Here is an 11,769-nt window from a genome sequence, read left to right as displayed (position 1 = left end):
GTTACTGGCTTTGTGAAATCCAATTATAGAATATACTACTAGTTTGGGGTGCCTGCCCTGTTTTATGACAGTATGATCTAAGATTGGCATTCACAGTTGTGAACCACTCCAGAGAGCGTGACAATTGGCGTAGTCAGCACAGGAGTCACATGCCACAGGTCAATTGGGCTTAAAGATCATAACCCAACACTATTTAAAGTTTAAATTTGATATGGAGAGTTTTAAGGGTTAAAGATGAGTTACAATGGGTGAATCACAATCCTATGAGAGTCTTGACTCAAAAGAACTTGAAAAAGTATGTAAAGAAAGGGGGCTATCTGTTAAGAAGAAAGCCGCAGAACACGAACTGAGAGATTTGCTCATGGACTTTGACCAAAAAGCAGGGTCTCAGCCCCCCTAGACCCCAGATGCAGAAGAAAAGGCCCCATTGAGGCACTTGGAAGCCAAGAAACAATGCAAGCATGAAAGAATGACGGTGGAAGTCCAAATGAGGGAGAAGAAAGATGCCGAGGAAGCTGATGAAAGAGCCACTCTTCTCTTCATTAATTTATTCTCTCCCATTCTTAGTCCCATGAGGCATTACCCCCACCCCAAGCATGCTGTCTCTGCAGCCCCTGCAGGTCAGGAAGCTCTGCGAGATCCGAAATCAAAGCTAGGTCCCCTGTGTGGCAATGCAGCCTAGTGTCATCAGACTCCACAAGGCAAAGCCTTCAACCTGCCAGTGCCCGGCTTCCCCCGCCCTGCTGCTCAGGGCAGTTTAACTCGGTTTGTTTCTCCATGAATCAGGGGAGTTTCATAGCACAGAAGCAGGAAGTCCTGAGAACTGACGCAGGAGGGAGTAGGATTTCCAAGTAAGCTTGTGTCTGTCTTGTTCCCTCTTCAGGCTACATGCGCCCTCTATGAGATGATCTCGGTGAGCAAGTCCAGAGATGCCACAACCCGCCTCTATCCTCAGCTGCTAATGGCGCTTCTTGTTGAAATCCATTTCAGCCTGGGACAGAGCATACCAGGGGATAAAGTCTCTGGAAGGGAAAGCAGCCGGCAGAGCCTCCACACCAGGTACTGCGCCTACTGGAAAGTCAACGGTCTAATTACATGGACAGTCATAGAGAAGTCATAGTTCTCTTCTCCAGCTCTCATGTGGCCCCTGCAGGTTTTCCATAACTCTCTAATTCTGAGGGAGTTAGCAGGCAGGGCTTAGGTTGCAAGGGTGTCTCTCAGTGGTAAATGACATACCGACCAATGCACTGCAGAGGAAGTAGAAAGACTATCCCAGCAGCTATGGGGAGAAATTAGTGGGAGCCAATTTGCCAGTGTGTCAAAGGAATGTGGGTCCGACACTAAAGGGCGGAACTTCTCCTGTTCTGTGACATTGACATGCCCTAGTGCTGATGTGCAATTGTCTGTAGGATTTGCTCAGAACTCTTTCTCTTTCTTCATATTATTAAATTGTATTACTATAGTGCCTAGGAACCCCAGTCACGAACCTGTGCCTTCCTAAGCTCTATTTAAACCATTGGTGTGTCTTTCCACACACAAGTGAATCCGTCACTCCCTGACAGACCTACCATGAGGGGGCTCCTGGCACTCAGTCACGCTGGTGTGTTGTTTGAATCTAGCTCTGCAGTGGAGGCTATAAAGATGCTGCTTCTCTGTGTTGGCTGCCGTTCCGAGCTGACTGTTATGGAGAAGGAGCAAGGCTGGATCCTCCTACAAAGCCCCCAAGATCACCTCCATGGGGTGAGCCTGCTGGCCAGGTAATACACAAGCATTTTCCATGCAGTCAGTCCTGCTAGTGGGGGCAATTCCAAAATGAAACATTCCTCACTTCGGGCTGCCATGTGGTCCCAAGCTGACCCCTCACCCCCTTGTTGCAGAACGTGCTTCTTCCCTTACTATCAAAGGTATTTCTGCTTTGTGTCACAGAGCCATGGTGCACTATGCTTGCCCTGAGACCACAAGGATGCTGCTGGACCTAGTGATCCCGCTCCTCGACAGAGGTGATAAGAAACACAGGCTGACCATGATGGCCTTCTTTGTAGAAGTAAGTTTCATTAGCTGATGAGAGCAATTGGGTCTTGTGTCCTAGATTAGTGAGCAACTCCTTAAATCAAGCCTTTGAGACTCATTATTGCGCTACATAAACGATGAGCTTTATTGGTCATGTCCACATTGCCAGGTGTCCATGCAGCACTGACTAGCTCCCCCAGTCCTGTCCCAGCACGCTCAGTGTAAAATCTGAGATGGATCCTTTAGGGGATCATTGGTTGCTCCAAAGTTGTAATCAGGAGCCTGATGAGAATATCCAAGAAACTAAGGTTCTGTAGAACAGCATCAGCCTGGACTCTCCCGAAGGGCAGCTGGGTCTCCTGTCGGCATCAGCCTTTCTGCAGGTCCATGAAAGGTTCCTCCCTGCGAAGTCACTAAGGAAAAGCAAAGAGGGGCATTGAGAGTGGGTATGGAGGAGAGAGGATCATGGTAAAAGCTCCCCCAGATGCAGGATCATTAGCTCTGAATGTGGCGAGCAATCTTTAACCTTCTCTATTGGATGGGTTAGTTAGAGGCACATCACCAGGAATGAGGTGGCTCTATAGTCCATCGCTAGGTTGTCCTCCCCATTTCCACGGGTTCTGTCTGGCTAGTTCCTATTGACAGTTTTCAGGGATTGTCTCCTCATCTAACTCATTAAGGGATGGGGTTTAATTCTCTCCTCACCAGGAGTCCAATCCTGGGCCCATTGAGATCAAAGGCAAAACTTCCACTGACTTCAGTGGGGTCAGGATTTCAACTCAGGGGTTTGATTTCTCAGTCCCAGCTTTCGCGTTATCTCAGAGCGGCTTGTTCTGCTTCACAGGGTCACCACGAGGGGTTCGGCTGCTCTTGGCAAACCCCCAGATGCACAAGAGTCCGCCATACAAATGGTCACTGAACATTTTGTTGCCCTACATGTTCTCCTGGAGGGTAGAGCAGCTCTGCCAGCGCCTATGGCTGAGTCTAGTGCTAACGGCCAGGAAGTCAGTGGGAGGACTGGGTGTCACACACAAAGTGGGGCTGATGTATAGCAATGGACAGTACAACATGGAGGTTATGATGCTCTCCAGAGAACCGACACACAAAGTTTTCCAGTAAGCACCCTGCTGCTGATTCGCTCTGTGTTGTTTTCAGCTTCTGCGTTACGAAGAGGCCAAGAATCCAGACACTTTGGACCGTCTCGAGGAGTGGACAAAACACCCCAGCCCAGTTTTCCGTTCACTTGGTCTAAGAGGACTCGGCATCCTGGCAACCCAACCAGGGAAGGTGAGAGCCCAGGCTTGGTTAACTGGAAAACGACGAGGTGGCTGTGACCCAGTGGACTGAGTTCTGGGCAGGCAGTGAGGCACAGTGTTCTGAGCCCACCTCTGCTGCTGGCTTGCTGACCCTCTCGGTGCCTCCATTTCCCCAGCAGGAACGGGGATCACAACGGCCTCTCAATGCAGATCTTTCCTCGGAGAGTATTTTAGATGGGATTTTACTGCTTGGATTTCAGGTGGACGTTATCATTCTCCTAGGGCTACCACACGTCCGGGTTTCCCCGGACATGTCCGGCTTTTCGCTCTTTAAATAGCCGTCCGGGGGGGATTTCTAAAAATCTAAAAATGTCCGGAATTTCCCCCCAGTCGGCTATTTATCGACCGAAAAGCGGCTGACAGGGCGTCCGAGCGCTGCTCGCATTGGGGCTTCGGCAGCCAAAGCCCCTTCCCTGCCCCCCCCCCCCCCCCGCATCCCTTGCAGCCTTAGCACGCCGCCTGGCAGCGCTGGGGGGCGGGGCTGTGCGCCTGTGAGGGAACGCGGCGGCAGGGCTGGCAGCGGCGGCCAGAGACCCTCCCCCGCTTCCCCCCCTCCTCCACAGCCACAGCACGCCGCTCGGCAGCGCTCGGGCGGGGCGCTCCTTGGGGCGTGGAGCCAGACACCTGCTCTAAGCTGAGTGGCACGGTAAGGGGGCCAGGGAGTTGGAGAAGGGGGGCAGTCAGGGGACAGGGAGCGGGGGGGGGTTAGATGGGTTGGGGGTTCTGGGGGGGCTGTCAGGGGGCGGGAAGTGGGAGGGAGTGGCTAGGGGGCAGGGCTACCCCCCCAATGGAGTGTCCTCTCTTTGAAAGTTCAGATATGGTAACCCTAATTCTCCCCCATGCAAATTACCCCAGCAGCATTCCTGTTCCTTCTTGGAGAGACCATTCCTGGTGCTGTCACAAAGGAAGACCTTGATTGGTCTAAAGACCTTAGCGAGCACACAGGGCCCTGTCTCATAGCCCCCTCCAGTGGCAAGACCCAACATTGCAGCACTGCCTCAGTTTTCCCCTCCTCGGCTTGACTTCACAAATACCTCGTTCAATAACACCCTTATTCAGGCTCATTTATTAAGACAAACAAGCCTTTGAAGGCCAAAGATAAAACCCTCAGAATCAAACCTGACAGTGTCCAATGGACTAAAAATCAGAAACAGGATCTTCTGCCATTACCACATCTCCTCTTCTGAGCTCACTCAACAAAGGTTCCACCCTGTCCTTAGTAAACATAAGAAAACTTAACTTTGGCCCCCTTCCTGGGCACCCCTTCTGCAAGCTTTTTGCCCCCAGGCTCTGCGGAGTTCTTTGTTCTCTTGGGGGAGGACTGCTTCCCAAGGCTTCCTCCCTGGAGGCCCTTTTCCCTCATCAGATTCCCCCTGCCTTCCCTCCCAGGGTACTCTAGGAGCCACTCCCCCCTGCTCCTGCTTCCCCTTCCTTCCTGACAGCCCAAAATAGTTCTCTCCTCCTCCGCTGCATCTGATTAATGCATGGAGCTGGCTGGCCCCAAAGTCTCTGGCCCTGAGAGAGGCAGAGCACTCTCTTAAAGAGTGTTTGTGACCCTGCCCCCAAATGATATTTCAATGCCTTGCACTATCAGGTCCAAGTTTCTCAAACTTTGCAGAGGGTTCAGCTCTCACCTAGGACACCCCATGGGCCAGGTTTGATTTTTTCCCCAAGTTTCACCATTTGGGGGATTGTCTGCATGGGAAAAGAAGGTGGCTAGAAGTTTTCGTTTGTTTGTTTGTAAGTGGAAAAACTGTCCTACAGCTCAGAGACACAATCACCCCAGGAAAAAATCACAATTGACTGGGGAGACAGCATGGAACATTTCCATCCAAAAAGGGAATGTTTTTAGGAGCGTATCAAAAGGAGCAACTAAAATGGAAACTGTGTACCAGCCTTAACTATGGAGATTGCTGCCAGCATCTGCTATAATAATAATTAATAGCACGTAGAAAAGAGAGAAAAGCCCCGAAGCAAACCACAACTTTGCCCACCCTACACCAGAACGACCCGGGACGGGGTTAGGATTCACTGATTGCCTCGTCAGGCATCCCCATCGATTCTAAAGCACCACGCCTCCAACTGTGGAGACGGAGCTTCTCTCTGACTTGGTGCCATGGGGTAGAATAAACACAGCCCTGGCACTGTGGCGTGTACTCACTGGAGGGCTGGGAGATCTGATGAGCCCCCCCATGTGTGTGTGTGTAGGTGGAACAAGTCAAGGCCCTGCTGCCTGCCATCCTTTGGGGCTCGGATGAGATGGACGATGGGAGTATTCTGGAGGCCATCTCAGCTGTTCAGAACCTTCTGCAGAGCCTGGATGGGAGTGAGCTCACCAGCGTGGCCAGGAAGCTAATCCCCTTACTCGATGCTGTAAGTCAGGGGCTCTTGACCTGCCCATCCCCAGCCAGGCAGTGTTGTGACTCTGGAGTCGTAGTGGTGGCATATCTGACCTGATCAGTTCCGAGCCATTGCCTGGGCCTCAGGCATTGGTGACACCTTGGTCTCTCGTGTTCTGTGTGTGGCATGCAACCGTTTGGTCTCCTGAGGACTGATATGCTTTAATCTAACTCAAGTTAACATGCTCAATTTAGTGGTCATGGGGTGAAATGTAATGTCCTGTGCTTTGGAGTCTAGATGAATGAATGACCCTTAAATGCTATGAAACTATGAAAGTGTTGAACCCATTAAAGAAACCCTCCAAAGAGCCCTTCACTGTGGATGGAGCAGCACTTACAGGAGGCCTCCAGGGAAATTTAGGAACCACTGTCCTAACCTGTGTTGTCTGCCCCTCCACCCAAACCTTTCTGCAAATGGGTGCCCTCTTGGTGGGCAGACCATGGAGTTATTAGTCAGACTGGCCCCTATCTGTGGTTTGCATTGTGCCGAGCTCACCGTGTAAGGAGAGTGTGAAGCTCCCTCGGTGAGATCCCCTCATGGTTGTGTGTCCATCACAGGTGAGACCCCAGGTGCGCTCTGCTGCCATCATGCTCTTTACAGAGTTGCTTAACACAGTGAAGAGGAGGCAGAAGCCCCTGCTGCAGGAGGAAGTGACCCGCAGCCTGGTCCCACTGCTCCTTCACTTACAGGACGAGGACCCTGACGTGGGCAAGGTGAGTCCCGTTGCCATATGCTCCCTGGTGCAGCAGGCCCTGACTGCTCCAGCTCTCCTGCTAGGTCTGTCTCCAGAGCCGCCTCCCAAAAGTGAAAAATCTCAGCCCTACCCGCTTACCCAAGCAAGTTCCCTGGCCTTCAATGGACACACAAGTGGAGATGTTTTATGGCTCCCAGCAGCCACTTCCTAAGTCACTGAACTGCAGCCACCATGAAGATCAAACTCCAGGAGCCTCCACTAATAGGAACAAAGAGACACCAAGGGTCAGCAGGATACCATGTGACCCCCACATTCCTTTCCCTCATTGATCATTTCAGCTGGCTTTTCACTGCAGAGTGACCACAGATTCCAGCTCTTCTCATGATGCAAACTCTCCTTGTCCCATCTTGTGTTGCAGAGGTGTCAGAAAGCCTTGGCTGGGTGTTTTCAGCTCCTGGGATGGTCTTGTCCTAAGCAGATTAACAGCAAGAAGGCTTGGCACACCCATCCCCGGGTGGTGGACAAGATCTGCCAGCACTCTGTAAGTGAACAATCGGCTTCTCGTGAGTGCTGCTTCTAGATGTGGGACCGGAAACGTGTTCCCTCACTCACTGCTCTGATTGCATGTCTAGTACTAGCATACTGCACTCTGGCTTCCTCTTAGAAGCACCCAGCTCCCCCACTCCTCCCAGTGCCTGTCAGATCTGAACAGCCAGACCTGGCCAGGAGTTCAGTACGGAGGTGAAAGCTCACAACATAAAGAATCAGTTGATGGCAAAAATGCCTTCCGAATCCTGCAGGAAACTGGATGTCCCCATTTTTCACCTTACCCCAGCCCATTGGCCACTTCTGCACCGTATTTCCTATGCTCTGCACCCTCTCTAATGTCCTCCCCAGATGAAGCCCATACAACCGGGCTTCAGTGTTCTCTAGTGCCAGGCTCCAGCCCTGCAGTGCCAGCAGCTCAGACACCAGCAATGTGTCTGGTGATACTTTGAAATGGTCATTTAATGACTCCCTGGCATGTAGATGGTCGCCCCCAGGATACATGGAGATGGGAGCTGCATTCTTCCCACCCCTCCAAGCCAAGCAGCTACCTGGAGATGAAATCTCTCTTCTCCTCACCCTGCGGCCCCAGCAACGAGAAGCTTCTTTGGTTTCTATTCCTAGGTGCTGAAGCTCAAGAGCGTATCTGACATCTTGCTCCAATGTCTGGATCACCTCCAAAGCCCCCAGGCTCCAATACGACGGGCAGCAGCCATCTTTATCGGTAACCACGACTTTTCTTAAGCAACTTCTATCTGAGAGGTTGTCCCGTGTTCTGCTTGGAGGGCACTAGCAGCAAGAATTAACCCCCTAGGATCCCAGTGTCTAGATTTCCTGTCCTTGAGGCAGTTGGGCTGGGGATTATATCAAAAGGCCTGGAGCAAATTACAACCCTACCCTCTAGCTCCACCGACTGGAATCCCTGCGGGACTGCAGCAATACCATAGCCATTGGCAATCAGGCTCTCTGTATCTTCCAAGACATGAGCCTCTTTGTCTTGGAGCTTGTGGACTTGTCTGATTATCCCAGGGACCACTTGAAAGCTGTTTTGCTTGTTGGAAAGACTGACATTTTTTAAAAGGTAGCCCCAGGGGAGGTGAAAACTCCTGCAAGATTCATTTCCATTGTACGTTCCAGGTTGCACTGTTCAAAGCTCGGAGCCCGCCACGGTCAGGCAAGAGAAGGAGCTGATACTTCAGTGTAAGTAGTTGCCACATGGCTGTGTTTGCATGTGGAAGGAGAGCTCATGCTCCTTGTAGAATATCAGGGTTGGAAGGGACCTCAGGAGATCATCTAATCCAACCCCCTGCTCAAAGCAGGACCAATCCCCAGATAGTGTTTGTTTGTTTTTTAAACCCCAGGTCCCTAAATGGCCCCCTCAAGGATTGAACTCACAACCCTGGGTTTAGCAGGCCAATGCTCAAACCACTGAGCTATCCCTCCCACTTGTGAACCAGTCTAGGAAAAAGTGCAACTCCCCCGCCATGCTGCTGCATTGAGTTCAATTTAGACGTGGCCAGAGGTAGCTGTTGAGAGAGCCTGGACATCAGTCCCAGCTTTGTTTTCTCTGATGTCAGGCGTCACTTCCATCTCCAGGTGCCAGAAGGTTTTACCAGGAGAAAGTAAATGCCAGGCAGGGTGAGAGGCCCTGGCATGTGTCAGGGAGATGGTGCTAAGGAGGTGGATGCCCCAGAATGCAGTGGAAGATGGTGCTGCCAAGGGCAGATGTCCCTGAGGACTTAAGCGGTTATCAGATGGCGATGACACTGATAGCCCTGGTGGGTCCAGAGCATCTGGGAGGAGTTAGTTGCTGTGGAAGTTCAGGGGCGGCTCCAGGCACCAGTGCAGCAAGTGCGTACCTGGGACGGAAAGCCACGGGGGGCGGCGTGCCGGTCGCCGTGAGGGCGGCAGTCAGGCAGCCTTCGGCGGCATGCCTGCGGGAGGACCGCCGGTCCCGCAGCTTCGGCGGCAATTCGGCGGCAGGTACGCTGAAGGCGCGGGACCGGCAGATCACCGACAGAAACGCCGCTGAATCCGCGTGACCAGCGGACCGCCCATAAGCATGCCACCAAAGGCCGCCTGACTGCCGTGCTTGGGGTGGCAAAAAACATAGAGCCGCCCCTGTGGAAGATACAGAGGCCCATGGTGCAGGTGCTAGGGCATGCTAATACGATATGTGTTTTGACCTGAGCTTCCTCTCTCTGCCTCAGCTCTCAGTGGCCTGCAGCAAGATCCGGATTCCTCTGTCCGTCTCAGTGTCTCACGGGCCATTCAGCAAGTTCGGGATGGTGGCAGAAACCAGTCACCTCAGACCCTAGGAGCTAGATTCAGGAAGCTGTTCTGCTGCTTGACTGGCCAGGAGGAGAGGGAAAATGCTCCTGACAGAGATCTCTTGGGTGGCCCGGACCCTTCCCAAAGCCACCGATGGGACTCAGGAGGGCCCTGAGTTTCAATTTCATTTTGAAAACTTTCACTGCTGCACACATTTGAAAGATAAGTTGATTTTTTCCCTGAAGTTGAATGTTGAGATCATTCAGGTGTGCTGTAATATCACAAAAGAAAAAGAGATCTTGATTCCAGGACTCATTTTCAAGCTCTAGGAATTTTATTGGCCCATTTTCTAGGAATTTTGCTACCTCCTCTTTCAAAGCAACGAAACGCTGGAGCACTCTTCCTCGACTCAATCACCTCATTTCTGTATGGTAGTTTAAGTCATTGCACTCGGTGTCTACCCCTTCAAGAAAGGCTCAAAATGTCCTATGTTTTAGTCCTCTAGAACGGATGTAGTTTACAATGGAAACTACCACTGACATTACATGCTCAAATTTTAAGACTTTGCCTGCTGATGTATAATGCAGTGATGTTTGGTTATTTCTCTCCCGATAAATTCTTCAAGAAGAGTAACTGCTCCAACATTTTTTTGGCACATAGCTGGAGCACCATCAGTACAAATGGCCACCAAGTTTGTGAAATCTAATCCCGACTTATCATTCATGCACTTTATCACTTCACTGGAGATTTCTTTTCCGGTTGTGCGACCCGTCATGGAGCACATGCCAGCAAGTTCTTCAGTAATTTCAAAGTTTTTATCACTACCTCAATAAAAATAAGAAGTTGGGCAGTGTCTTTTAAATCAGTGCTTTCATCCATAGCTAGGGAGTAAAAGCAGAATTCACTGACTCTCTGCTTTAACTGATCACTTAAATTGGTAGAAATGTCAGCTATTCTTCTCCGTACAGTCATGCGTGATAGACTGACATTCTCAAATATTCCCCTCTTTTCTGGACATAACTCAGATATAGCAATCAACATACACTTTTTTAATAACTCGCCTTCTGTGAAGCATTTCCCAGCAGCAGCAATTTCCTTAGAAATTTTAAAGCTTACTTTAGTAACTGTATCGTTCTCAGTGCTCACTTTCTTGAAAATTTGCTAACTAAGCTGTTCTGCTGCTTGACTGGCCAGGAGGAAAGGGAAAATGCTCCTGACAGAGATCTCTTGGGTGGCCCGGACCCTTCCCAAAGCCACCGATGGGTCTCAGGAGGGCCCTGAGTTCCCACAGAGAAGTTGGTGACTGGAGGAGGTCAGCTGAGCCACCACCCCAGCGCCGAAGCCAGTGCCTGCATGATCCTGTGGTAATTACCTGCATTGTTCCCCATGAGATGTAGGCAGCTGGGGATGAGTTTAAGTGACCCCAGTACTGAGCAGAATGATGGCTACTGGCTCCAGCTAAACAAAAAGGTGACAAGACTGTTAGTGTAAAACCAAGGGCATTTGCTCTCACGTCTCTGTCTTCCTTCCATAATGGAACGAGTTGCAAGAGAGCTGGTTCATTACATCAGCCACGGCATTAATGACCTTTTCCCTTTCTTCTGATTAGCCTCCGATCTCTGATACAGTCTTTGTGACCTTGTAGGAAGAGATGGAATCTGGATGATGGGGATGGATCACTTGATAAATTGCCCTGTTCTGTTCATTCCTTCTGAAGCATCTGGCACTGGCCACTGTCAGAAGATGGAATGCTGGGCTAGATGGACCACTGGTCTGATCCAATATGGCTGTTCGTATGATCCAGGCCTCTAGTTCCCCTTGGACAGTTAAATAAAACCCTTCATCTCTCCATCCATTGACATTATATAATCTCACTTTTCTTTAGACACTTGGGCCAACACTTTCAAACATGGATGTCAAAAGTTAGATACCTAAATCCATACTTCTTCTTCAACGCTTAGCCGAACGGTCGGCCGTAGCAGTTGTTCACCATTGATCCGTTCCTGTGCTTGACGGGCCGAGAGCCCAACGTCGGAATAAACTTGAGGCACCCATGTAATAGGGGGCCTGCCTTTGGGCTGCCTGCACCCCTTGATTGGTGGAATTGTCTCTCGGATGTTACGAGCCACTCAGAACGGCGTCTGCGGACAATGGCCCCAGTAGTCTGTAGACCGGAGCGACCATAAACATCTGCTTTGCAAATGAAGTCATTCCACTCTATGCCCAATATACAACGTTGGCATTTTATGTGGAAAGCCTCCAGCTTTGCCCACTCTGAGTGGCGCAGTCCCAATGTTTCTTTTGTGATATTACAGCACACCTGAATGATCTCAACATTCAACTTCAGGGAAAAAATCAACTTATCTTTCAAATGTGTGCAGCAGTGAAAGCTTTCAAAATGAAATTGAAACTTTTCAGAAGTCAGCTGTCAAAAGGTGAAATGTGTCACTTTCCCACTTGTGCACAGCGTATCCCTCAGCACAAACACGCCGAGTTAGGAGAAAAATATGCAAAGCACATCATTCTTTTGAT

General features: G+C 50.6%; 2 protein-coding genes across 2 annotated transcripts; both read left to right on the top strand.

Moving 5' to 3' along the window:
- The first annotated feature begins 895 nt into the window (after positions 1 to 895).
- On the top strand, positions 896 to 2,090 carry LOC135977890 (maestro heat-like repeat-containing protein family member 7). Its single transcript, XM_065579046.1, has 3 exons — positions 896 to 1,059; positions 1,620 to 1,757; positions 1,927 to 2,090. The coding sequence occupies exons 1-3, from the start codon at positions 905 to 907 to the stop codon at positions 2,060 to 2,062; spliced, it is 429 nt and encodes a 142-aa protein (XP_065435118.1). The 5' UTR covers positions 896 to 904; the 3' UTR covers positions 2,063 to 2,090.
- Positions 2,091 to 2,867: 777 nt separating this feature from the next.
- LOC135977889 (maestro heat-like repeat-containing protein family member 7) lies at positions 2,868 to 8,260 on the top strand. Its single transcript, XM_065579045.1, has 6 exons — positions 2,868 to 3,297; positions 5,535 to 5,699; positions 6,284 to 6,439; positions 6,839 to 6,961; positions 7,591 to 7,690; positions 8,104 to 8,260. The coding sequence occupies exons 2-6, from the start codon at positions 5,586 to 5,588 to the stop codon at positions 8,172 to 8,174; spliced, it is 564 nt and encodes a 187-aa protein (XP_065435117.1). The 5' UTR covers positions 2,868 to 3,297; positions 5,535 to 5,585; the 3' UTR covers positions 8,175 to 8,260.
- The last annotated feature ends 3,509 nt before the right edge of the window (positions 8,261 to 11,769 follow it).

This window comes from Chrysemys picta, unplaced genomic scaffold, assembly GCF_011386835.1.
Source record: "Chrysemys picta bellii isolate R12L10 unplaced genomic scaffold, ASM1138683v2 scaf64, whole genome shotgun sequence".
Lineage (NCBI taxonomy): Eukaryota > Metazoa > Chordata > Testudines > Emydidae > Chrysemys > Chrysemys picta.
This window is presented reverse-complemented; position numbering and strand designations above follow the sequence as displayed.

Excerpts from the sequence above, each read along its gene's own strand:
- LOC135977890 (XM_065579046.1), top strand. The coding sequence starts at position 905 with ATGATCTCGGTGAGCAAGTCCAGAGATGCCACAACCCGCCTCTATCCT. Across the intron at positions 1,060-1,619 it reads CGGCAGAGCCTCCACACCAG|CTCTGCAGTGGAGGCTATAA; the intron begins GTACTGCGCCTA and ends GTTTGAATCTAG. Across the intron at positions 1,758-1,926 it reads GGGGTGAGCCTGCTGGCCAG|AGCCATGGTGCACTATGCTT; the intron begins GTAATACACAAG and ends TTTGTGTCACAG.
- LOC135977889 (XM_065579045.1), top strand. The coding sequence starts at position 5,586 with ATGGACGATGGGAGTATTCTGGAGGCCATCTCAGCTGTTCAGAACCTT. Across the intron at positions 6,962-7,590 it reads ACAAGATCTGCCAGCACTCT|GTGCTGAAGCTCAAGAGCGT; the intron begins GTAAGTGAACAA and ends TTCTATTCCTAG. Across the intron at positions 7,691-8,103 it reads GGCAGCAGCCATCTTTATCG|GTTGCACTGTTCAAAGCTCG; the intron begins GTAACCACGACT and ends TGTACGTTCCAG.